This window comes from Lissotriton vulgaris, chromosome 12, assembly GCF_964263255.1.
Source record: "Lissotriton vulgaris chromosome 12, aLisVul1.2, whole genome shotgun sequence".
NCBI lineage: Eukaryota > Metazoa > Chordata > Amphibia > Caudata > Salamandridae > Lissotriton > Lissotriton vulgaris.
This window is the reverse complement of record NC_141700.1, coordinates 740,266,333-740,293,018: the sequence shown is the minus strand read 5'-3', so window position 1 is coordinate 740,293,018 and position 26,686 is coordinate 740,266,333. Positions and strand designations below refer to the sequence as shown.

Here is a 26,686-nt window from a genome sequence, read left to right as displayed (position 1 = left end):
CTTTCTCTCCCTTTCCAACGAGCCCAACACCGCCGGACCCAACTTTTGAGAAGGCATGGAAGCGGTCGCCAAATGGATGTAAAACAGCTGCCTACAACTAAACACTAACAAAACGGAAGTACTCATCATGGGCCCAAACCCAGACGCCTGTAGCAACACTTGGTGGCCCCCCGCCCTCGGAAGCCCGCCCACCCCCACGGACTACGCACGCAACCTGGGAATCATCCTGGGCTCAAAGCTCAAAATGGACTGCCAGATCAGCTCTGTCTCATCCTCCTGCTTCCACACCCTCCGCCTCCTACGTAAGACCTTCAAATGGATCCCCCTTGAACACAGAAAAACCGTCACTCACGCCCTGGTCAAAAGCAGGCTCGACTACGGCAACGCACTCTATGCTGGAATAAACAAAAACCTCACCTGCAAGCTACATAACATCCAAAATGCCGCAGCAAGACTGGTCCTCAACCTGCCAAGCCACTGCCACATCTCCCAGCACCTGCGCACACTCCACTGGCTCCCCATCGAAGCTAGAGTCACCTTCAAGATGCTAACCCACGCTCACAAGGCCCTCCACGACACCGGACCAGCATACCTGAACAGCCGACTCAAATTCCACGCACCCCAAAGGACCCTACGATCAGTCCAGCTCTCCTATGCCGTGGTCCCCTGCACCAGAAAGACCAGATTGGGAGGCCGCTCCTTCTCCTTCCGTGCGGCCAGAGCCTGGAACGACCTTCCGCTCCACCTCAGACAGATAACATTGCCCCCCATCTTCGCAAGAAACCTCAAAACCTGGCTCTTCGACAGACCCCCTCCTTGAAGGACTGGAACCTGCGAACCCCCCCCCCCCCTCCCCCCACCCCCAGTGCCTTGAGACCCTTACGGGTGAGTAGTCACGTTTAACAAACACCTGATTTGATTCCATTGCTATATATCACATGGAATATTAAATCCCATAGAAAAGGTGAACAGCCATGTCACTGCCACAAGTCAGTGGGCTACTGCAGATTTTTAGTGGGAGATTTTTTAAATTATATTGTTGAATGAGTGACTTGGTCATGCCTACAAACACAACAGGATTTGCCCAAAATCAATTCTGTGGTTTTCTGCTCCGAAGCACGGCCTGTACTCCCAAAAAGCTATGGGCAGATTTATAAGCCACTTGCTCCACTTCTGCGTCATTTTTTACATGGGAAAAGTGACACAAAAGTGTGCAAGGGGCTTGTAAATCTGCCCCTATGAGTTTAGTAGTACTCCATACTACCAGCTGCTCCCATCTTATAGCTAATATACATAAATAACAATTCAGATAAAAACAATTATCAATCATAAACTTTCCTGAAAAAGGACTGGATGCAGTATAAAATAAAGAAAATCATCAAGAAACATTGGTATGCATTAAAGGAACATGTTTTATGAAACCAAGCAAAAAAGCGTTACTTAACAATTAATCATGCACAGTAAAATGTTGACATTGATCAATTACAATGTTTGAGCTACTTAAGGAATTAATCAAACTTCACTCAACATTTTTATTGAAGATAATTTGAAGACTAATGAATGAGGGGAATTAATCAAACTTCACTCAACATTTTTATTGAAGATAATTTGAAGACTAATGAATGAGGGTTATTTATATAGCTCTTGGCTATTCCAGAGTGTCCCGGCACTCTGCATCAAAGGCTGGTACAGAGGAGACAGGACCCAACAGGCTTCTTAATACCCTAAAGCAGAATGTTTTCAGTGCTTTTTTCAAGCTTGCTTCCTCAGTCATTAATCTCAGATGGCCAGGCAACAGGTTCCACATGCAGTGAAGGGGGAGCTTTTTAAAGGGAGGTACCGATAGCAGCCCAGTGTTACTAGAACACAGAAATCTCCCTGGTCTGTATTCTTTGAGTCTCTCATTCGTGTATGAGGGATCCTTGTTGTGTAGGGCTTGGTGTGTCAATCTTAAGGCTTTCAGCATTATTTGCCTGATCACTGGGATCCAATGAAGCTTCTGGCAGAGGAGATACACCAATGTGTGCTTAGGTAGCTGGTATAGTAGGCGGACCGCCATGTTTTGTACCACCTGTAGATCCTGGATTAAGTACTCTGGTATGCCCTGGTACAAAACATTGACGTAGCCAGATGTGATATTATATAGAGCCCTGACCACAGTGACCTGAGAATCATGAGGAAACAGGTGCAGACATTTCCTGAGCAGGCCAAGAATCCAAAGACAGGATTTTACAACCAACTAAATCTGGGAGCTGTAGGAAAGATGCGAATCAAACAAAACATCCAGATTTCTTGCCACCGCTGTTGGGGGCTGTGGGGAGGGGACATTTTAAAGCCAGGCTCATTGCCATCCAAGGTGTGGATTTGGGCCAAACAAAAGGATCTCAGTCTTGTCTGGGTTGCACAGTAGTTTGTTGCTCCTGAGCCAGTCTAGTAGCGCTCTTAAGCAGAGAGCAAATCCTTGACGCTAACTGAGTCCCCCTCAGAGGTGAGCATGTGAAAAGATCTTGATGCCAAGAGATTCCACCAGGAATGCTGGAGGTGATAGGTAGATCTTGAAATGGGTGGGCCTTAGTGTGGAGCCCTGAGGAACCACCCATTTCAACTGTTTGGCTTTGGAAGAATATGGCTCATACAAACTATGTGCTCTCGATCATCCAGAAAGGACCCTAGACATCCTAAGACTGAGCTTGCAACACACAGGTGTTCCAGTCTTTGTGGCAAGATGCTGTGGTCCACAGTGTCAAACTAATAATCCAACTGTATATTAAGGTATATAACATGTAGGTTTGAGCAGCTAGTAATGAGGTGAAGCACTACAATGTAGTTTAGATTTTATTGGCTGTTTGTGGAAGGGTTAAACCATTCGCGCAAAATTATTTCTTTGAAATGTTTCCTATAAAATCTTTGACATACTTTTAGTTTACTAAGGAGATTATCGGGGACTTTTGCTAATTGTGGGCTCCCAAAATATCATAACTACTTCAGGCAGGCAAACATAGAAGACAATTCTCTGCTGACCCCGTTAAAACACTTCATCAAGCAATCAAGTGATGACTCTCCCACAGCCAGAGTCTACAAGATGCTGCAGCAGCAGAATTACTGTTGAGAATATGGCTTGTTCTACTGCTAAATGGAAAATGATTAGAAACAGTTGCTGGGCTTCTGGCTAGTTCTCAGTTATTTGAGAATGAAAGCAGTGCTGCAGTGGAGGCAATCTGCTTCAAGAATGAGAGCTAGGTGTGAAGGCCTCTGCTACAGGCTCTGGATCCCCCCACAAGTAACTAGATCTCACCCCACTGAAACAAAAGGCGAGAGAGCAGGAGGGCTTGGACAGATGTTTTGAAAACCCTGTCAATGGAGGTAAGGATTCCCTATTTTCAAGAGGGAGCTGGTACAATATATACCCTTTGTCTTCTTGGGACTGTGTTTACTGATGGACAGGTCAGTGGGGACGTTGAATCCAAGTGAACTGGCATTGGTTGAAAGCTGCATGTTAAAGATATATTAGACACAACTTTCAAACAACACCAACTTTCTCATATCGAGAATTATGTAGAAGAGCTAGGTTTGGACTAGATGTTGTTTGTTGCTGTTGCCAAATATGGAGAAATTGGGTCTTCGCGAGAATGAGCTTAAAGTAGGTGCATAAAATCTAGATCTGAATGAGTAAGAGGCAGAGCTTAAGGTAATGAATGTTGACAGCAGAGGAATAATTTATGCCAAATGGTGTTCTATCAACAAATTGCAGAATTTTGATTTTGGCTTTTAGTGAGTAGGGTTCAACGTGGTGTCATGTGGAGGGTGAAGATGATGGCAAGTGGGACAAAGCCCACCGGATTCTGTCGAGGCTAGGCTTCAGAGAGTGAATTGGTGAGTTTGTATTCTTTCATGGAGTGTATGTTCTACTACGAGCAATTTTAATACTGTGGCAATTATAGCATGGTTGTCCCCTTGATTAACAAGCATATAGTTATTCGCTTGTTTTTCTCAATGTAGTTGACTAATATTATGAGAGAGTGTTTGAGTGCAGGTATGTGTTACAACTCATGTTTAAGTTGTATACTTTTCTTCTTTTTCAGAATATTCGCAAAATTTATGGGCAAAGTACCTGCAGCAATATCATAGCGTGGTAGGTAGGTTGCCCTATACCACGGAGTGTAGGTAGTTTTTTCAAGATTTCTTTGGTCCTGATGAATTGCCATAGACCCTGCTGGGCTGTTAGGGCAAGAAACATGTCGACCCAATTGAGTAGAATGCCACCTTGCCCTGACTCATTAAGTCAGGGAAGACCGCCTCTCTTTTTTCTTTTAATCAGGTAGGAACCAGGGAGAATAAAAATTATATTGGTTCACCTAACCTGTTTTAACTTTCACCTTTCACACTTACACCTACACCTTCTAGGCCCCTCACCCACACCACATCCAATGGCAAGGAACAAAAGATCTCCGCCAAAGAGCCCCTCATTGGGTGCCCGTTGGGTATTGCAGCGCCAACCCAACGAGGGAGCAAGCCCAATGATTAAGCATGACACCTAGCTGGCTGGGTGTGTGAGGGCCCTAGTTCCAAAGGAAGGAATTTCCCTCCCGGATCCACACCTTTTGGTTTTGTGGAGCACTGTTTCCCACACATGCTCTCATACATCTCTCCTGTTTTTAATTGTTGAGGAACAGCATACTGTCTTAGTGTTACAACTTTGGGGCTTGTTTGCTGGACCTCCCCAAAAGCCCAATTCCCCCCCTTTTTGTTGACTAAGTGGGACAAACCCCTAGGGTACTCCAAAAGTGATAGGGGCCTTCCTGGAAACTTTCATTACTCTCGGACCTGTACACAGTTGCAGCAACGAGCCCGGGAACACCATGAAAATTCTCTGGACTCCCACATTTGCATTTATGGTGTTTTCAAGAGCTTCCATTTTGACGAAGAGGACCTTCATAAATGTCTCTGCCACAGTGACTAATAGCCTAAGAATGGCCTGCATTTCGCTGTTCATTTAGACACTCATCTTTTAGGACCATTTTAGTCATTTGCAGATTTAATTTATGTCCCTAGATATGCCACTCATGCCTTGTTTGATCATTATATTTACAAGCAACCAACCAGATGTATGTCCCTTGCTAAAGATTTAAGAATCCTTCTAACTCCCCACTCTTATTACTGTGGTCCATTGATACTTTGCTGTATCAGAGATCTGATCAGGAAGTTCACTTCAGGCTTATGTAGGTTGATGCGCAGCTTGTGTAAAAGGTTTGCTCTCAACTAATTATGTATATGGGGCCCTCTATCATCAGCAGGTATAGGGGAGTCCAGCTCCCACCTTCCATTCACTGAGAATGCTTAGGCCATCCTGGCTCTAGGTGGCAAGAAACACCCGAAACGCGGACCTACATCCACAAACTTGGCCACTGAGTTGCATTCCACTATGGTGTTCACAATGGTGTTTCTACTTCAATCAACTGCCCCACTCTACACTTAACTAACTCACCTACCAGCATACTCTCTGCTCCTACAGGGCCACAGGTGGGCCACCACTACTTCCTTCCCAGCTTTCTGTGTGTGTGGGAGGATGAAACTTCCCCAAAGATTCTATTAACTCATATCTGAAAGTGAAATCTCTGATTGCCTCAAGTTTGCTCATTGCCTGATGTCACCACAAACAGGAAACACTCAGTATGGGGAACAGTGGAGAAGTGTGGCTCAATGATTAGAGCAGCAGACCCTGATGCAGAGGTCTGGCCTGAGACCAGGGTTCAATTCCTGCCTTGGCGGGTCTTGGGCTCAATTTCCCCGGACCTTATAATTCTCGCTCGGTGCTTAATCATGGGCCCCACTCTGCAACTCTGGGCAATAGCTTGCTTAGTCTTCACAATGGCCCCAACAGCGCTAGTATGCCTGGCTGCTCCTTGTGGGTGCCTCACAGGGAAAAAGCTAGGAAGGGTTCCACAGCGGTATTCGTACAAGTGCTGGAGAGACCCCATGGTGGGTGATTCGGGCGCTATACAATTAATACAACATTTACATTTACAAACGGAAAGAGGATATTCAAACGTATACATTAATCTTGGGCACTGTTTGCTCTATTCTGACATGTTATAAACTAGACAACAGACACACACAGATATTCTCCAGCGTTTATCATGTCCCAGCTAAGGAAAGAAAATCTCCCCTCATGGCCTCAATGTTGGCCATGCAAAATGAATACCTCTGTGACACCATAGCTGATAAACAACAAGAAACTAAAGAACATGTACCATGCTATGTGAGTTAACTCAGTACGTTTTGTGTAGAAAATAATAATTTAATGCGTGCTACCCCAAAAAACTTTTCTCGCCAGAAGTCAAAGTAATCAATAGTTATGTGCACTCTCAAATCAGCGTGAAAAGCAAACATTGTCTCAATCAGGGCTAATACGTTTAATCATGGTCACGACAAATGTTCTTCAGAAAAAATCCATCTTAGTTCTTCTTATGAATGTAGCAATGAAAAAGCTTTCAATGTGACAATTAATTCCATTTTCATTTTTCACAAATTCAACACAATGCATTTTGGGTAACCTTTTGTAAATGTAAATGTATGTGTCTTGTAAAGCGCACTGCTGCCCTGAGGCGTCGTGGCGCTGTAGACCGCTGGGGAACCCGTCCTGGCTATCCCTGCGAGATGGTCCCTACTGGGTATCTCCAAGTTGAAACGAGGCATCCCCAGCGAATGTGGGCGGCCGTTGTAGAGATGAGGCAAGCTAATGCCCAGAGTTGCCGAGTGTGATCCCTGGATACAGTAGGCACTGAGGCGAGAATTATCAAGTCCACTGACCCTGGTCCACGACCCCACCGCATCAGGAATTGAACCCTGGTCCCGGGCCGTTCTCTGCTTCCGGGTCTTCCGCCTCTAACCAGTGAGCCACACCACTCCACCAGGGGAAAAAGTAATACAATTCATCCATATTGTGGAAAAGAACCTATCTCGATGCTTAACTTATATAATACATACACTTTGTTCAAATGTGCAGATTAATTGATAATAATAAAGAACACTCTCTTCAATTGAGTTTCAAACCATACTGGTAAGTAATCAATACTGAGGTACATCCAAAGACAGAATATGACAATAGCTGTACCATAACACGCAACAAATGAAAGCTAAGGCAGCGGTAAAAATGAAGCTAGGGACTGTCTTTTCATTTCTTTTAATTTGATTATTATGGCCTCCGATGAAGCCTGTCAATCGAGTACTTAACCAGCTTCCATTTCTGAAACAGGTGACTGTCTTGTATCACCCTTAGACACCTGAGTGCAGGAAAGGGGCAGCAATCATACTTACATGTGGCAGACACTGAAGGGTGATACAATACCTTATTTGCAACACTCCAACTTCAATCACTAAATTTCATGAAGATGGTTTTCAGTTTTCAGGCATATAGAACCAAATAAATGTAACTTTATACAAATGTTATTTATTTAGCACATTTGTTGATACTTTTGGTACAGTTGTCTGTAATAACGCCCTCTCTCATCTTGATATATAAGGACATTTCTTAAAGTTTCTCCAGAAAGGAATATATATATGTAGGATCTGGATTTGAATCCAGATGTGCACTTGACTAAAAATTGTGCAGTTCTGGTCAAGTCACTAAATCTCACTGTTCCTAAACTTTTCATTTGTGGGATGCTAGCACAAATGTGTGTAATTCAAACATAAAAGCCCTCACTTGAGATCACTTCCCATATGGTATAGTGCTCTGGTGTTAACCAGATAGGCCAGTGCAATATAAATATATAAAATACTCGCTTTCACATTTATGAACAGGTATTCCACTTATTCCACTTTGTGGATGTCCCTACCGTTTGAGCTCTTGGGGACCCATCCTCATTTTGGGACAGGCAGAGATAAGCCCTCCGTAATTTTATTAATCCCATTACATGCTCCACATCATTAGTGGGATTCATATGAGTCTACTTCTCTGTGTCTGTGGAAGCACATACAGGCACACATTGGGAGATCCTCCCACAAAAATCTTGTCTCTTGGAAGCATTTGTTTATTATGTGGCTTATGTTGCTTTTAGTATGAAAAGATACCGCTCCAAAAAGGCTTCAGTGGTTTTATTTCTGTGTGTCAGACATGAAGAGTCGACAAATGGCTCACTTGGTACTATCTTGCATACATCCCCATTGTGCAAAATGGTAGCCCCACCACCTTAACTTGAACCACTAGCCATCCTTCCCCATAGTCCAAGTCTAGTTGCACTCCTGAAAGTGATTATACTGAAATGAATTTAAAAAAAGTGTGTGATAGTATTTTATTGAGCTACTGTGAACATAGCTTTTTTCTCATTGAAAAAGGGGGTCCTGAAAACACTGAACTATACACTCATTAAGATAAATGTTATTAACCATATATGTAATCATGAATGTATTCATAGTTAATCAAATTTGAATGATGTTCTCCATTTGAAGGTTCACATGGCATTGCATTAACTGCAAACCTTTCAGGGGGGAACATCCTTTACGACGCGGATTTTACTCCGCAGTGCTTTTACGACGCGTCCGTTACAACGCAAGTCGTAACCACGAATTGCGCTGGAGGGCGCTGGAGGAATAAGAATAGTATATTTACTATTCCAACACCTTCCCTAGTGTCCACGGAGACTGGTGTTAGAATAGTAAATTATACTATTCTCAATCCGCGCCCCCAACGCAAGTCGTGGTAATGACTTGCGTTGTAAGGGACGCGTTGTAAAAGCACGCGTTGTGACGGTACGCGTCGTACCATCATACATCCCTTTCAGGGTCTTAGCAGGTTCATGAACCATAATGCTCTACGTTATACATTGCACATTTTCCTGTAGTGTAACCTCATTTTCAAACTGGGAAAGAGAAGAGGGATATTGTCAGAAGAATGTAGTTAGTACTGTCTATATACATGATATCTGTCCTTAAAGGTTGTTCTGTGCTTCCTTGAGGTGAGATCCTGGCAACTACACACTTGATAACTTTGGCTGAGGATAACACGTTTCTGTCACATGATCATTGTCCAGGAACTGATGCTATCTATGTAACAGTTTCATCAATACACCCCTGTCTGGACCTGCTATTAATTGATACGAAAACTATGCAAAGTCCATTATTGCATCTCATGTTTGCACCATTATTTAATAAAATTAGCCACATTGATAGATTCACAAATGCACTTGATTCACTCAAAGAAATGACTTCAGACTTCAAACAATACTACTCAGCTCTGACCTACAGCATTGAGCTAACACATGATGACACCCCATTAAATGCTCCACCGACGCACTTCTATTTTGCCCTGCTGCCTGATGAGAACTCTTTAACACAGACTCACCAATGTCGCTAAAACGTTTTCTGTTCAACTCACTGCTGCCCCTTCAACTCTGTAGACCGCCCCCTCCTGGAGTCAATCAGGACATTTGAATTCTGACTGCGGGCTATAAAGCATGTAGCATGATTCAAAATTAAACTGGCGGATATACATACATGTTTTCTCCCATCTTTGTATGAATTCCCCAGTCTATGATTTTACTCTGACTTTGGTTAAAGGTTTGATTTGACATTCAGCACATATGAACACGTTGAAAGGGAGATCTTACATCATTCCCAGGGTCTTAAATGAGACCCAAGTCTGTAGACAATAGTATTCCTGACTGAATTCTTTTTAGCACCTATAAGCTTCAGGCATTTTAGTAGCATGATAATCTCTTAGATATAAATACAACATGATAATTTCTCATCTTACCTTTGGCAAGTAATGGGCGCAGGCCTTGATGTGAAGGTGGTCTCCTTCAACACTATGTCATTATGCACCACAAAGAGTCCACCCAGAATGATGTCCCCATCTCTGGAGAGTCCACTCACCTCCAGGGTGGGCAGCCGACACGTGGGGTCCCCATTCGGTTGAGATGATGCTGGAACCAAGCAGTGGATCAGTAGAAACAAAAGGACTTTCTGAGTGAAGGAGAAGTTTGTGTGCCTTCTAAGAAACATATTCTTCATGGTCACGAACTTGACTTTCTTCTTCCTGGAGAGGCAATGTGCCTCCTTGGGGGAAGGCTAGGGATTGTTCTATTTCATGGTATTTGAAACGATTAATGGGGTTTAACGTTGCCCATTTCTCTAAATCTGTACTATTGTTTCAATAGGATGTAAGTACATAAATCTTTAAGTTGTGTTAAAACCTCACAGTCAACACCTTCAGACATTTAAGAGGCATTTACTAAAATGGTGGATACCAGAGTGTCCTTGAAAGCATCAAAATTGGTACACAATCCAGCAGGAAATGCAATTTCACAGAAAATACTACATAACCCTACAAAACACCTGATATCCCTACAATCGCCCTGGAACTGAGTTGGACAAGACCACATGCAGCATTCATAGGGCTGCTGGGTCCTGGTTCATGGAAGCTATTCCTAAAGATTCTATTGAATATTTATAGGCTCTGCTGTTTTGACCTAATGAGATCAGCTCATACCTTAATGTTATAGCACATGTCTGGGGCCACTAAAACAGAAAGAATAGAGATTTACCAATTATCATACAATTGATAGAGCCAGGAAGCCTCGTTCAACAGTGGGCAGCTTAGTCACATGGCCAGCTCAGCCCTTGGATAAAAGTTCAAACCGTGGCCGGAGGAGCTGTATTAACATTGTGCTGAAACTGGTTGCCTTTATAGAGCCAGGAAACTTAGATTAGAGTGTATGCAAGGAAAAGGAGGAGCCACAGGCACATCTGGCTTCATTGTTCCATAATTAAATTAAAATGAATACTTTCCCTTAAGGGACAATTTGATAATTTAAGCATATGTGTACTAGTAGGAAAGGATGTTCATGCCAGCCTGGTGTGCGCAGAGGGACCTTTGTGTTGTAAGGTTCAACAGGGCCTTACCACAAATTACCAATATAGATACACATTTGGGCTTGAAATCTTTTTCTAAACAGTGACTTTTTACATACTTTGCATGTACATGATAGCTGTTAGACCTGTCACCCTTAAGGTGGCATTTCCCCAAACATTTTGCTTGCTTACCTCCTCTTTTTGATTAATCTTTTTTTGGCCTTTGGAGTCTGAGCAATTTCACACTGCTTACCAGTGCTAAGGTGCATGTGCTTCTCCCCTAAACATGGTATCATTGATGCATACACAATTGGAATATTTAATTTACTTGGTAAGTCCCATGTAAAGTGGTATACCATATACACAGGGCCTGTAAATTAAATACTACTAGTGGGCCTGCAGCACTCATGTTACCACCCACACAAGTAGCCCTTTAAACATGAGACAGCCCAGAGGTCAGGGTGATGTGTAAGTAAAAGGTAGGACATTTACATTTAAGTGTTGCTGTCCTGGTAGTGAAAAACACCTAACTTCATTTTTCACTACTGTGAGGCCTAGTCCTCTCATAGGTTAACATTGGGAATTCCTTAATAAACATTTAAGCTGTAATTCATTTTTTATATCTTTGGAATGGTAATGACAAATCCTTATTACTGGTATAGTTTGTATTCGACTTTACTGTTTTAGACATGCCACTTATAGAAAGTGCAAAAAAGTAATGTAAGAATGCACTCCTTCCCTTATATTTGTCATCCTCAATGTATTAGAGACCTTTATTGTTGCGTGCGAACAGTTACTGTGAACTGTCCCCGAAATCACAGTTCAATACTGAAGTATTCAAGCAGGTACGTCACTTGCGCGCTGAACTGTCGCACTGCAGAACGTAGGGATATTTCCATGCCATAAATCCTTTTTTTTCTAGTAATCCAATTGTTTAACCATAATTAAACCAATATAGTATCCAATTTTTTACACAATAATCCAAGTTTATTAATCCACTGCGGAGACAGCGTGATATCACCATGATTCTTTATTCAGACCGTGATCACATTTGTTGTTTAGCATCTGATGAACGCACATGAAGCAATAAGTTTGTCGACCGTGGTTTTCAAGGTAACTGTTCAGGGTCACACTCTTTGAAATTTGGGAAGTGTTGATATTAGTAATCAGGGGAGAAAGGTCATCGTAGGGATAATGCCAGAAGCTTGAATGTAGGAGAACAAGGTGGTGCATTTCAGGTGTTTTGTTGTATGAGCATGACTTTATTAATGTTGTGGGTTATTTTTTAACATTTTTTAACATTGTACTTTTATTATTTTTTAACACTGGATTCATTCTTTAATACTAAATCAGTTTTTAGTATAATGGTTAGGGGTATAGCACTTTGTGATGTTCGGTTACATTTTTTTGTATAGTGCACACAAAACTACATCGAGCAGTTGTTTCAGACATGTTTTCTACTTGTTTCAGACTATGTGTTTGTCGTGTTATTATCTGTAATGTAAATACTTTTATGGTTGTTAAATCGAACAACCGGATAAAGTTATTTGACTTGACTTGACTACTTGTTTCAGTGACTCCTGACGAAGAGCCTCTCGGCTCGAAATGCATTGGGTGAATTATGTGAGGCCGCTCTATATGAATGATTCAAGTGCACGTGTTGCTGTTGAAAGCCCGGATGGGCACAATGGAGGCACCTGAAAATGCTGAATAAAGAATCATGGTGATATCACGCTGTCTCCGCAGTGGATTAATAAACTTGGATTATTGTGTAAAAAATTGGATACTATATTGGTTTAATTATGGTTAAACAATTGGATTACTAGAAAAAAAAGGATTTATGGCATGGAAATATTCCTACGTTCTGCAGTGCGACAGATCAGCGCGCAAGTGACGTGCCTGCTTGAATACTTCAGTATTGAACTGTGATTTTGGGGACAGTTCACAGTAACTGTTCGCACGCAATAATAAAGGTCTCTAATAAATTGAGGATGAAGTAATATAAGGGAAGGAGTGCATTCTTACATGACTTTTTTGCATCGCAATAGTACTGTCCCAAACTAGTTTGCACCCTATGGACTAGTTCGCAGATCACCTTTCAAATTAAAGCCAGTGAAAAGAAATGCTCCAGAGACAGTGGAAAACACGGAACGCCTTGAGTGGAACACATGGTGGATTATCATTGACTGAAACTATACTATTGGCATTGAAGGGCAGTTCAGAAAAGAAGGATTTATGGCATGGAAATATTCCTACGTTCTGCAGTGCGACAGATCAGCGTGCAAGTGACGTGCCTGCTTGAATACTTATAGAAAGTGGACATTTACAGCTGTGTGTTCCTGCAGCCTGTCTCCAACAAACGTCGGGAGTGAGTGACAGCAATACTTTGTGCAATCCCTCTGGATAGCCACAAAGACACAAAGGTTAGGTGTGTCTGATAAGTCATCTGCATTTTGATGGCTCTTCCTGTGAAGGGAGGAAGGGAGGAGCTGAAACTTACACCTGAATAGGCAGTGTCCTGTCTCAACACAAAGGGCTATTTACCCCCTACATATAGTCTGGATCCAGGACAGGGAAGAAAAGGCTTCTGGGTCTCTGACCCCACCACATAAGACACTTCTGGACCTGTAAAGAACCTCTGTCAGAAGAACTGCTGTGCTGCAACAAGTGCTGACACACTGCTGGATTACTGATCTAGAAGATCTACTTTTTTTGCTGTGCTGCCTTGGTGCCTGCTAATCTCTCTCTGACTTTGCTGAGGGAGAGCTGGACTCTTCCCTGCAACCAAAGTGATCTCCAAGGGTGTGTTGGCTTGCCTCCTGTTGCTTGAGACTCAGGGCTTTTAAAGTATCTATACCTGCTCCTGTGCCTGGTCCTCTGGAAGTGTCCCCAGATACTTGTATCAGAGAAATCCACACATCTCCACTCTGCTTAAAGCAGATGAGGCGCATCAATCCTGTTGCAAGAGTAGAATCTGTGCTTTGCACTCGGAACCAGTACATCGCCTCCAGAACCCAACGCATCGGAAACACTCATCACCGCTACAGCAGAGTGGATAGATTGACGTGTCCCTCCGACTGCGCAGAGAAACCTGGCACATTGCATCAGAAACAATGCTTCTTGGCTTCAGCGATTTATCTTTGGATCTAATGCAGCACCAACACTGTGGAATCGACATTGACGCATCGCTTGACTGTACCCCTTATGTTTCCATTGCGACCAGGATCAAGGTACTCTGTTTACTGGGCCTGCTTGGCTTTTGTCCCCAGCCAACACTCTATTATGGCCGGCGTGAACTGTTGATTTTGCCCTGGTCCAGAGCAACCAGTTAACCCTTATTGGTGCCTATTTCATGCAAGTGCTAGATACGCTTTCATACTTTAAAATTCCTGAATGGTTCAGCCCCTGGATTATTGGATCCTAGCTCCTCCTCAGCAGTTATACTGCTGGCTGGCAAGACATCAGCGGCTGCTGATTGGGATGGATACAACCGTGTTTGTTCTTTTTAAAATTGCAGTCTGGACCACTGTGGAAACATCGTCTGTGGCAGTGGATTCCTTCCTGGATCCTATTGACTCTCTGAAAATGGAAAACATTTTGGGAACATGCTGAATTTTAATTTGGCTCCTTGTTTTTATTTCAAATTGAGTTGTATTTGTTTTATTAATTGTATTGTTCTTAATTAGCATTTTGAAAGCATTATAGCTTTCCTTCAATCTGAATTATTATAGGTCATTTTATATTCACTTTATATTAATTAAGTATTTATATATATATGTGTGTGTGTGTGCGTTGTTTGATTTTTACGAATAGCTTTTAAGTTTGGTCTCCCTCCGGCCCTAGAGAGGGTATTTTAAGGTACTACAGGGCCTGAGCACAACTCACCCCTTTAGTTACAAGTTTCAGCTTGATATCTTGTTCTAAACAGTGGCTTTCTACATGCTTTGCATGTACCTGATAACATACTTCAAAATCATTCTACAAGCAGTACAGTTTCTAGAATGTATATTATCAATTTGCTTGTACACTCCATTCAAGACTAAGAAAATTGTGCATGATGCCTTTGTTTATGGTTGTCTGGTAGAAAACAGATGAGAATTGCAAGACAAACAATCACATCAGTGCTGCACCTCTAACACAGTGCAATTGGAACCATGCATTTGTCATGTATAACCACAGCTGTGCAGATTCGACAGAGGAGCACTGCTAATGATTTTCCTAAAGAATTTGCCTGTGACTGAAATGCAGCCCTGCTAACACCAATCTCTATCATGCTAAGGACAGTAGCCTGTTCAATGCCAGATCATCTTCCTGATACATTATATACAGGAACAGGGAGCTAGGTTGCCCTAAGATGTCTGGCAGAGGGTACTCCCACTATTCTCTCGATAGTGTAGATGGGAGTCTAAGAATGAGCATAATCATACATTATTATAATACCAAATTGCTGTCTGTGGTTAAATTGTATATCTTTTTTATCATTCTTGTAATGCTAGTTGTTGTGAGGTTCCAGATTCCATCTGGTACCCTGTAATGGTCAGGACCTCGGATGGTGCAATGTCAGCTAGCTGGGAATTAGGCCGATAGTATGGACAATCTCAGTCTCCATATTCTGCCGTTTATGCTGTCCAGATACACAGTCCTACTAAATTCATGGGAACCATAAGGTACTTGGATGAAGTGATGTGCAGGCCCCGGCTGGCACCTTCTCTCTGATATGTGCACACTTTGATCCAAAACCAAAACCATCAACCATCAACCTAAACATCACCACGTCCGCCCTCTGCTCAAAGCCCTTCATTGGCTTCCTGTATCGGAGCGTTGCAAGTTCAAACTAGGCTGCTTGACCCACAAATCTTTGGCCGGCATCGGTCCCTCCTTCATCTCCTCCCTTCTGCACCCTTACGCTCCTTCCAGGCACCTCCGATCTTCTCACCATGCGCTCCTCCAGACGCCTAGGTTCAGGCGCAAAAAACACGGAGGTCTCAGATTCTCTTTCCTGGCCCCCTCATTCTGGAACTCTCCCCCGCTGGAACTTAGACTCTCTCCTTCCTACCCTCACTTTAGGTCTCTCCTCAAAACTCACCTTTTCCGCAGCATCTACACATAAGCACTTCTCACCTCCCCCTTATGCCTCTTTCCGAATAAGTGAACAGCGCCAAGAAACCGTCCGGTGTAAGCCGCGCTTTATAAGAATTTTTTACATTACATTACATTACAGAGTGAAAATAAAAAATACGTTGAGTGGTGCTTTGTTTCTAAGCAGTGCATTCAATGTATTATGCTTTTGAGTCAATCATTGAAAAGCAGGATCTAAAACTAAACATTTATCTAGATCAAGGTGAAGTTTAAATTATGCCAGCGTAATTCATGTAATTCTAGGAATTTTGCTTACTCTTTTTATATTAAATAATATATAACCAAATGAGATCCTGTAGGTCTTAAACTGCGTGTAGGTGTGTAGAAAGTTATCATTGACCTGAGATAGCTCGGGCCATTGTTCCACAGAATTCTGTGGCAGTATCACAGGGCCTTAAAAGTGATCCTCTTCTCCACCGGGAGCCAGTGGAGAGATATCAAAGCCTTTTTAATAGATGCTCTTCTTGGGAGGTTCAGGACCTTTTTAAGTTGTTCCCAGATATAGGATGTTGTCATAATCTATCTTGCACATCACCAAAGCATGAACAATAGTTTTCCTGGCATTGACTTCTAATAGATCCAGGAGTTTCCTTAGGACTTTAAGGAATCACTGACAAAATATCAACGTTGAAAATATCGACCTACAGGAATATCGATGAAGAAATATCGAAGGCAAGAATATCGTCTTCTTATCTACAAGATGGTAAGTACAAAAATGTAGAAAAAAAATATATAGATGTTAAAAATATCGATGTTAAAAATATCATTTTTTTCTGTAAAAATATAAATGTAAAATAAAGTAAATAACACTAATCAATAAAATAAACATAGTTAAAAATATCTAATAATGTTTAATATAAATAAATAATACTTATATAATATTAATAAATTAAACATATACAGAAAATATATAATATATACGCACTTAACAATAAGTTGTAATAATTATTTTAATAATTTATAAATTAATACAAATATTATAAATTACAAATACATTTACAAAAGAATTATGTTTAATAAATTAAAAAAATTAAATATACCTTTAATATAATTAATTATATACTACATTATCTAAATTTATAAAAATAAAAAAAATAACTAAATAAATAAAAATACTATTCAAAATCCATAAGTTAAAAAAATACATTGATAAAAATGTTGGATAGCATAGAACTTAAAATTACCATTCCCACTCCAGAGAGCACAATAGAAGAGAAACTGTTGTATAAGCGTAGAGGTAAAAATTACTATTCCAACTCCAGAGAGTGCAACAGTAGGGAAAACATTGGATAGCGTAGGGGTAAAAATTACTATTCCAACTCCAGACAGTGCAACAGTAGGGAAAGCGTTGGATAACGCAGGGGTAAAAATTACTATTCCCACTCCAGAGAGTGCAACAGTAGGGAAAACGTTGGATAGCGTAGGGGTAAACATTACTATTCCAACTCCAGAGAGTGCAACAGTAGGGAAAGCGTTGGATAGCGTAGGGGTAAAAATTACTATTCCCACTCCAAACAGTGCAACAGTAGGGAAAACGTTGGATAGCGTAGAGGTAAAAATTACTATTCCAACTCCAGAGAGTGCAACAGTAGAGAAAACATTGGTTAGTGTAGGGGTAAAAATTACTATTCCAACTCCAATTAGTGCAACAGTAGGGAAAACATTGGATAGCGTAGGGGTAAAAATTACTAATCCAACTCCAGAGAGTAAAACAGTAGGGAAAGTGTTGGATAGCAGGTGGGTAAAAATTACTATTCCCACTCCACTGAGTGCAACAGTAGGGAAAACATTGTATAGCGTAGGGGTAAAAATTACTATTCCCACTCCAGGGAGTGCAACAGTAGAGAAAACGTTGGATAGCGTAGGGGTAAAAATTACTATTCCAACTCCAGAGAGACCAACAGTAGGGAAAGCATTGGATGGCGTAGGGGTAAAAATAACTATTCCCACTCCAGAGAGTGCAACAGTAGGGGAAATGTTGGATAGCGTAGAGGTAAAAATTACTATTCCAACTCCAAAGAGTGCAACAGTAGGGAAAGCGTTGGATAGCGTAGGGGTAAAAATTAGTATTCCCACTCCAGAGAGTGCAACAGTAGGAAAAACGTTGGATAGCGTAGGGGTAAAAATTGCTATTCCAACTCCAGAGAGTGCAACAGTAGGAAAAGCGTTGGATAGCGTAGGGGTAAAAATTACTATTCCAACTCCAGAAAGTGCAACAGTCGGGAAAGCATTGGATAGCGTAGGGGTAAAAATAACTTTTCCAACTCCAGAGAGTGCAACAGTAGAGAAATCATTGGATAGCGTAGAAGTTAAATATAACATACTTATAAATAATTGGTGTTAATAAAATAATTAAAAATTTATTTTTTAAATAATTCTACATCATTTGCAAATACCCATTAATAATTACTAAAAACATAATTACAATTGAATAATTAATTAACAATAAATTAACAATAAATACCAATAAATATTATTTAAGAAATATAAATGACCAAATAATAAATATTGAAAACTAAAATATTTTTCAAAACAAAAAACATATTAATAATTAAAAATTGATTAACAATTAAAAAATGGTAAAAACATTTTTTTAAATTAAAAAATCTTTTTAATGAAAAATTATTTACCAATTAATAAAATGAATTTCCAATTAATGAAAAGTAATTAACAATTAAAAATATCAATTACCAATTAAAAAAAATTAACAATTAAAAACATGTAATTACCAATTACAAACCTTAATTACCAATTAAAAAAATTAATTACCAATTAAAAAATGTAATTACCAATAACAAACCTTAATTACCAATTAAAAAAATTAATTGCCAAATAAAAAATGTAATTACAAGGAACAAACCTTAATTACCAATAAAAAATAATTAATTAGTGATTAAAATAATTAATTACCAATTCATATTTAATTATAAATAAAATAATTATCAATATCAATTAAAAATACATAATTACTTAATTACAATTAAATTACTTCCCACCCAATTCCCCTATAAACCCACAACCCGCTACAGAAATTAAACGCAAAAATTAATTAAAATTAATTTACAATTACTAAAAATTAATAATTAATTTACTATAATTAAATTACTTCCCACCCTATTCCCCTATAAACCCACAACCCGCTCCAGTACTAAAACATAAAATAAATTAAATATATCATTTTTGATATATAAAAAATAGTACACATATAATTTAAAACAAAGAAAAAACTTAAAAAACATATAACACATACATATAAAATACATAATAAAATACATAAACAAATATCGATATTAGTAACATCGAAATTAGTAACATCGATATATTTGATATAGATATTACTAACTTCGATATTACTTACATCGATATAAAAAAAATCGATATTACTTACCTTAGGATCGATATTCTGTCCAACGATATTCTTGACCTCGATATTCTTCACCTTCGATATTTTTAACTCAATATTAATGTTGGTCGATAATTTGGAATCAATATTTTGACTGTGCACCGACTTTAAGAGTCCAAAAACATTTCTCTACTACCTTCCTGATTTGGCCCTCAAACGTGAGTTTGGGGTCCAGCCAGACCCCCAGATTTTTAATTTCTGCTTTTGGAACAGGGGTTTTCCCCAAAGTCTCAGGCCACCAGGCAGATGAACATATAGAGGGTGCTTTCCTGAATATGATTATTTTGGTTTTATTTCCATTAAGTTTTAAACAGTGGTTAGATAGCCATAAGGCTTGTTCCTCTAAGCATAGAGAGAACTGAGATGCGGCCTTCGACGAGTCCTGGGATAAAGTAATGATCAGTTGCTTATCATTTGCATATGATACAATTGCTACATTATGTTTTTTTACTAGTTCTGCAAGTGGGCTAATGTAAAGCTTGAATAGAGTAGGACTCAAAATAGAGCCCTATGGAACCCCTTGCATAAGGCGAATGATCTCTGACATAAACGGGTGCTGAGCTACTTGAAATCTCTGAGATGTCAAGAAAGAGGTCATCCAGCTTAAAGCTCAGCCCCTGACCTCACAGCTATTTAATTTTTTCAGCAGTAAGTTATGTGATACAGTATCAAATGCTGTGCTTAGGTCTAGTAGGGCCAGTGTGGCAGTATGCCCTTCATTGGTACTTTTCCTTAAAGTTTTGGTTGCAACGAGTAGTGCAGCCTCTGTCGAGTGGGAAGCTCTAAAAACCAAATTGTGAAGGATGAAACTATTCATTTTACTTGATATGATTTACAAGTTGGTTGTTCACCACGTTCTCTGTTATTTTTGCGAAAAACGGTAGCAGAGAAATGGTGTAGTGTAGTTCCTATATTCCCAATAGGCTCTGGGCATTGGAATGATATATACTATTGAATTGACGGAGGACTTAGGTTTACTAGGTGTCTATTGAATATATTAGACTCTGACAACCGCATAAACATGACAACTTTGTTTCCCCAAGATAAAACATATCTTTAGAGTCGTGGAAACAATAGATAGATATTTCACTCAGTCAATCGTGCATGCTTCGTTTCACCAGAGGTGCAGAGAAATAGAGAGACAGGCATTTTCAATAAAAAGAATTTATTGAACAGTCTTCTTTCTCATGCAGAAAAAAATTAACTGCTACAATCAAAATACTGGCTGTGAAGTATAATGTGTACAGCAAGAAGAGTATTATAAAATAATACTGTAAAAGCATGGTATGGTTTCTAAGCCATAAAGTACATACAGAAATAATAAAAGACTAAAAGTACTCAACTGGTGCTTCTAAAATACACCTACCCCAATGTACCTAACTGTGATCCTCTTCGGTCTTCGGTCCTCGGGATCGGCTTGACGCCAATGGGAACTGCCACGGAGGGCTACCTGCAAGGTAAAGACAGTAACGACACTGCATTCCCTGGGTTAGCAAAGCCAAGGTCTGTAAACAGTTAGGTATCCCCTGAGCAATGAGAGATCAAAAGGAAAGCCAATACAACAACTTGTTAGTGTGCTGTTTAATGCAACACAAAAGAAAGGGTTTCTTTCACCCTTAATATCCAGAATAAACAAGAAGGTAAATTCAACGATACCCTTCACCATGCAGCTACTCCTGGCGGAACCCCTCCTCGGCCGCCAATACCGAGCGATTCTCAGGGACCAACCGTCCTCTGCATGAGCACCAGTCCTGGCTACTCGCCCACGGAGGACACCGTGCTAAACAGCGGCCGAAAATGCCGCTTGAGTGCCGCTTGCTGTGGTAGGGTGTTTGCGACTTGCGGCGGTACCACGTTGGCGGTTGACTTCACCGCCTAAGTACCTGCCCGCTGGTCCGTGAGGTATGTCTGTAAATTCCTTTGTTTGTATTCAGACTCCAATCCCCCGATTAGAACCCCCACGAGTGCAGGCAAACTCCAAAATAATCCAAAGGTGTGTGGCTGTTCCGCCCCCAGCCCCGGAACCACGACCTCGCCGAGAATGAAGGAGACAAGCGCCCAGCCTTGCGCTTCTCCCAGGGAAATCCTGTCTCTGCTTGCGTTCGGCTCAATATCCGACGCCGCTTCTGTATTGCGGCCGCCATTTATGGCAGGGGTAGCCTGCGCATGCCCTGCGCATGGTTTGCTGGGTAGTGTAGTCCCGCAGCGCGGCGGTGAGTTGTGCCTGCCCCGCGCTTCACCTGCCGGGAGGGGTAGTCCCGAGGCGGCGGCTCCCGCAGACGCTGCTGAGCGGTTTGCCGCTCGTATACCAGGAACAGGGGGGGCGGCAATCCTGACAGTACATCCCCCTCCCATCAAAGGGTTCTCACCGGGCCAGCCTTTGTCGGGTGCTTCTTGTGAAACGAAGCCACTAGTTGTGGAGCACGTTGTCAGGGCCTTGGTTTCTTAAGCCCCCCCTTAGTGTTTCTCAGGAGCACCACCCCGAAATCTACTGAACAGTTAGAATGCGCGTATTCCCCTTTAATCCCAGAAATAACAATAGCTCTGCCCAGAAAGGAAAACCAAGTAACTTTCACAATGTAATCTTTATATACTCTGTAAGTGATATTCAGCACGGGATTTGGCATTAATCAGTAAAGACACAAGGTTTAAACATATACATCGCTGATTTGTCAAGTCTCATTAAGGTTACATTAACACATGAGGATTTCAACACAAGGTGCAAAAGAATAACACAAGCGCAAGATTTGTCAAAGCGTTATATCAGTTATATCACCTCACATTGCCTTCAGATGCACCAAGAATGAATTGGTTTCAGGAACAACCTACTGTTCGAATCACAGCGTTATTCAGAGCGAAAACCTACTGTTCTAATCACAGCGTTATTCAGAGTGAACAATTTAGCATTGCAAACATTCAATATTCTAAGAGCCAAGAGACCCCCAAGCCTTCAGCGGGGCATTAGTACTTTGAAGTCTCACAACAAAGACAAGAGTCCGAAAACAATCCAATGAACCAAGTCCGGGAAATAAACAAGGAAACGCCCCTCGCGTATGTCTTTAAGCCTCTTGAAAGTTCCTCTAGCCGGCAAAATGTAACTGGTTAAATCCTACCTGCATTTTCTGCAAGCGGATATTCGTGGTAGATTACTACCATTTGACAGGAAACAGGATCTGCTAGGAACTCCAAGGAAGACCTCCAGCGTCGACAGCGAAGACCGGGACAGAAGCAGAAGACCTCCGATCTCTGGAAACTGCAAGGAATAATCCGCGCGGTGATTTGGGCGTGGCCGCCTTTATAGTCCCAAGCCGGAGTATGGAGGCTGCAGAGGGAACAAAGACCTCGGCAGCAAAACCTCAAAATAGGAACTTCCCAGATGCAAAGGCAACAAGCATTGGCAACGCTTCGGCAGAAATCAAAACAAGCATTGGCGAAGCGCTGAAAAGAACACCAGCAATAACAAGCACTGGCAAAGGCGAGGACCGAATAACAATAGGCGGGCACAGTGGTAGCACAACAAGCAGTGGTAGCAGCAAGCAGGCACATAACATAGGTGCAGAACAACAAGTGAAGCGTAACACAAGCAGTGGCAGCAACAAGCAGTGGCACCAATAATGGCACTAAGCAGAGGCAAGGGCAAGAATCCTGACAGTGCCCCCCAACAAAAATGAAGACACCCCCCCCCCAGGACTTCAATATTGAGAGATGGGGTGCCGGGCATGAAAGGAGCGCACCAACCGGGGAGCATGAACATTGGCCTCAGGGACCCATGAGTCCTCCTCAGGTCCATAGCCTTTCCAGGAGAGCAAGTACCAAAGCTTCCCCCTAACACGCTTACAATCCTTAACACAGCGAACCTCGTACTCATCCCGACCTTTTACCAGAAGGGCAGGAGGGCGAGGCCTTCGTTTGACGGTAGCCCTTTTTAGCAGGGAAACATGAAACACAGGGTGAATTCTCATATTGTTAGGAAGGGCTAGTTTGTAAGCTACTGGATTCACACACTGAATAATCTTATAGGGTCCAATGAACCTAGGATGAAACTTGTACCTCTTCCTGAACTGAAAGTTCCTGGTAGACAGCCAAACCCAGTCGCCAACATGAAGATCAGGCCCCTTTTGACGCTTTCTGTCCGCAAACTTTTTATACGTGGCTTTGGCTTTCAATACATTTGTTTGCAAGAGTTTAGTGACGCGTTCCATTTCCTTGAAATGCGAATCCAAAGAAGGTATGTGGGTCTTGTGATGAGCCAGAAGCAAGGGAGAAAAGTGAGGGTGTCGGCCACAAACAGCAAAAAAGGGCGACAGACCCGTGGAGGCATTCTGTAAGTTGTTATAAGCGAACTCAGCTTCCCATAAGAGATTTAACCATGAACCCTGCTTCTTGAACAGAAAACACCTCAGATACTGTTTCAGGACCTGGTTGACTCGCTCGGTTTGTCCATCTGACTCCGGATGGAAACTGGTGGAAGTGTTACAAGTGATGTGAAGAGCTTTACACCAAGCCTTCCAGAATTGCGAGATAAATTGAGGACCTCGATCTGACGTGATGGATCTGGGAAGGCCGTGTAGACGAACCACATTTTCCAGAAGTAGTTGGACCAAGCGAGACGAAGTAGGAAGACTAGAGCAAGGGATAAAGTGGGCCATCTTTGATAAACGATCCACTACCACCAGAATAGTGTTCATACCTTTTTCTTCCGGTAAATCAGTGATAAAGTCCATAGCAATGTCTTCCCAGACTTGTGTTGGGGTGGGAAGCGGGAGAAGAAGACCTTTCTTCCGACCATGTTCCGTCTTAGCCTGGGCACAAACATCACAGTTTTGAATGAAAGTTTGAACATCCCTATTCCAGGTTGGCCACCAGAAATTTCGTTGCAGCAACTCTTTGGTTTTTGTGATACCAGGATGGCCAGCTAAATGACTAACATGACACCACTGTAGAACTTGAGTTTGAAGTTTCCTTGTAGGAACAAACAAGAGATTGGAGAAAAAAGGTAAGTTCAGTTGAATTGTTCTGTTGGGCCCTTCCCGAACCCAGGAAAGGAGTTTGGGTATAGGCATCGCCAGTCTGATTTGTTGAAAGAAAACATCGGACATCGTTGCTCCTATGATTTGTTTTTCGGAGAGCATACTGGTAGGCTTGGGATTTGAAAGGAAATCATCTGGTTTATGATCATACCGTGATAGGGAATCTGCTTTGTTGTTCTTGGTTCCTGGTCTGAAAGTTATGATGAAGTCGAATTCTGCAAAAAACAATGTCCAACGGAGTTGTCTGGGGGTTAAGGCTTTTGCACATCTTAGGAATTGCAGATTCCGATGATCTGTGTATACGGTTACTGCGTGTCTTGCTCCTAGTAGATAGTGACGCCATTCTTTGAAGGCATAACGGATGGCCAGGAGTTCTTTCTCAGCAATGGTGTAGTTGGTTTCTGCAGGTAGGAATTTTCTAGACAGAAAGGCAATAGGATGCAGTTCATTGGTTTCTTGATCTCTTTGTGAGAGAATCGCTCCTACTGCAAAGTCAGAAGCGTCCGCTTCCACGATAAAGGGCAAGTCTGAATCAGGATGTCGTAAAACAGGTGCTTGCGTAAAGGTTCTTTTTAGGGTTTGGAAGGAGGAGTCAGTGTTAGAGGACCAGATGAATTTTACATTTTTCCTTAACAGCTGCGTCAAGGGTGTGGCCAAGGTTGAAAAGTCTTTGATGAATCGGCGATAGAAGTTGGCAAACCCAAGAAAACGTTGGATATCTTTCACCGAGGTTGGGGTGGGCCAATCAAGTATTGCTTGGATCTTTCTTGGGGCCATCGTTATTCCAGATGGAGAAAGGATAAAACCGAGAAATTCAACCTTGGTAGTATGGAACTCACATTTAGACAGCTTGCAGAACAACCCATGAGATCTCAGGGTGTTTAGGATGATCTTTACATGTCTGATGTGTTCCTCCGTGGAGGAAGAAAAAATTAAAAGATCGTCAATATAGGCTATGACGAACCTATCTAAGAAGTCCCGAAGGACGTCATTAATAAAAAATTGGAATGCAGCTGGAGCATTGCATAAGCCAAAAGGCATTACACAATATTCGAACAAACCAAAACGAGTTCGGAAAGCGGTTTTCCATTCATCACCTGGTCTGATACGGACCAAGTGGTAGGCACCTCGCAAGTCGAGTTTAGTGAAGATCGTGGCTGAACGCACTTGATCAAGGAGCACCGGGATCAATGGTAGAGGATACCTATTCTTAATGGTGATATTGTTAAGTGCCCTGTAATCGATGCACGTGCGCAACTCTCCATTGCTTTTAGGCACGAAAAAGAGCGGGGAGGCTGCGGGAGACTTGGAGGGCCGGATGAAACCGTTTTTTAAAAATTTATCAAGGTATTCCCGAAGATGGTTATTTTCTAGGTCGGTCAAGGCGTAGATTCTACTACAGGGTATCTTGGCCCCAGGCGTTAAATCAATGGCACAATCATAGTCCCTGTGTGGTGGTAAGGTTTCTGCCTTTTGCTCACAAAAAACGTCTGAAAATTCCTCGTATATGGGAGGAAGAGCTATGTCTTGTTCAGCGGCCGTAGAGACATAAAGGGCTGAGGCAGTGTGTAAAAAGGAGCTTGGAGAGTTCTTAGGATCTTTAACCTGACCCCCACAGCATCCCTGCTTGCACCAAGAGGAAGTGAAGACAATAGTGCGTTCGGTCCAATTAATAGTCGGGTTATGCATTGTTAGCCAGGGGATGCCCAAGATAACTCCGAATTGGGGTGCGTCAATCACATCGAAAGATATAGTTTCTTGATGTTGTACTGAGCCCACATCACAAACCATTACTATGGGAGAGGTACAGTGAGTGATCATTCCTGAAGTTAACTGAGTTCCGTCGACTGCGTAGACTATTTCAGGTTTCTCCTTCAAAATAATGGGTATGCTAGTTTTTGCAATGAACTTGGAATCTATGAAATTACCGGTGGCACCAGAGTCAATCATAGCCGCCACCAAGATTTGGTTGAGGTTTGGTAGTCTGAAGGAAACATTCAAAGTGAGATGAGGCACTGTTAACTGCATGGTATTTGCAATAGTTTGTTCAGGAGGAGATTGCCAACTCGAAAAAGTCTCCTGATCCAATTTCGAGTTTTCTAGTTTTCCGACTTCGTTTCCTTTCTATCTCGAGACCAAGAGTTCTTAGGTTTGAGTGAGCATTCTCTAACAAAATGTCCCTTTTTTCCGCAATAAAGACATAGGCCGTTCTTGCGCCTGGCTTCTTTTTCCTCAAAAGTTAAGGGCTTCCTCAAACTACCTA

The 26,686-nt window shown here is 41.7% G+C and overlaps 1 protein-coding gene across 1 annotated transcript in view; it reads right to left on the bottom strand.

The window, feature by feature from the left end:
• LOC147678480 (vomeronasal type-2 receptor 1-like) overlaps positions 1 to 26,451 on the bottom strand; it is a 186,028-nt gene extending 159,577 nt beyond the window's left edge. Inside the window, exon 1 of the mRNA XM_086945657.1 lies at positions 25,628 to 26,451. Coding sequence (XP_086801783.1) covers positions 25,628 to 26,451 — 824 coding nt within the window. The remainder of the gene's footprint in view (positions 1 to 25,627) is intronic.
• Positions 26,452 to 26,686: the final 235 nt, after the last annotated feature.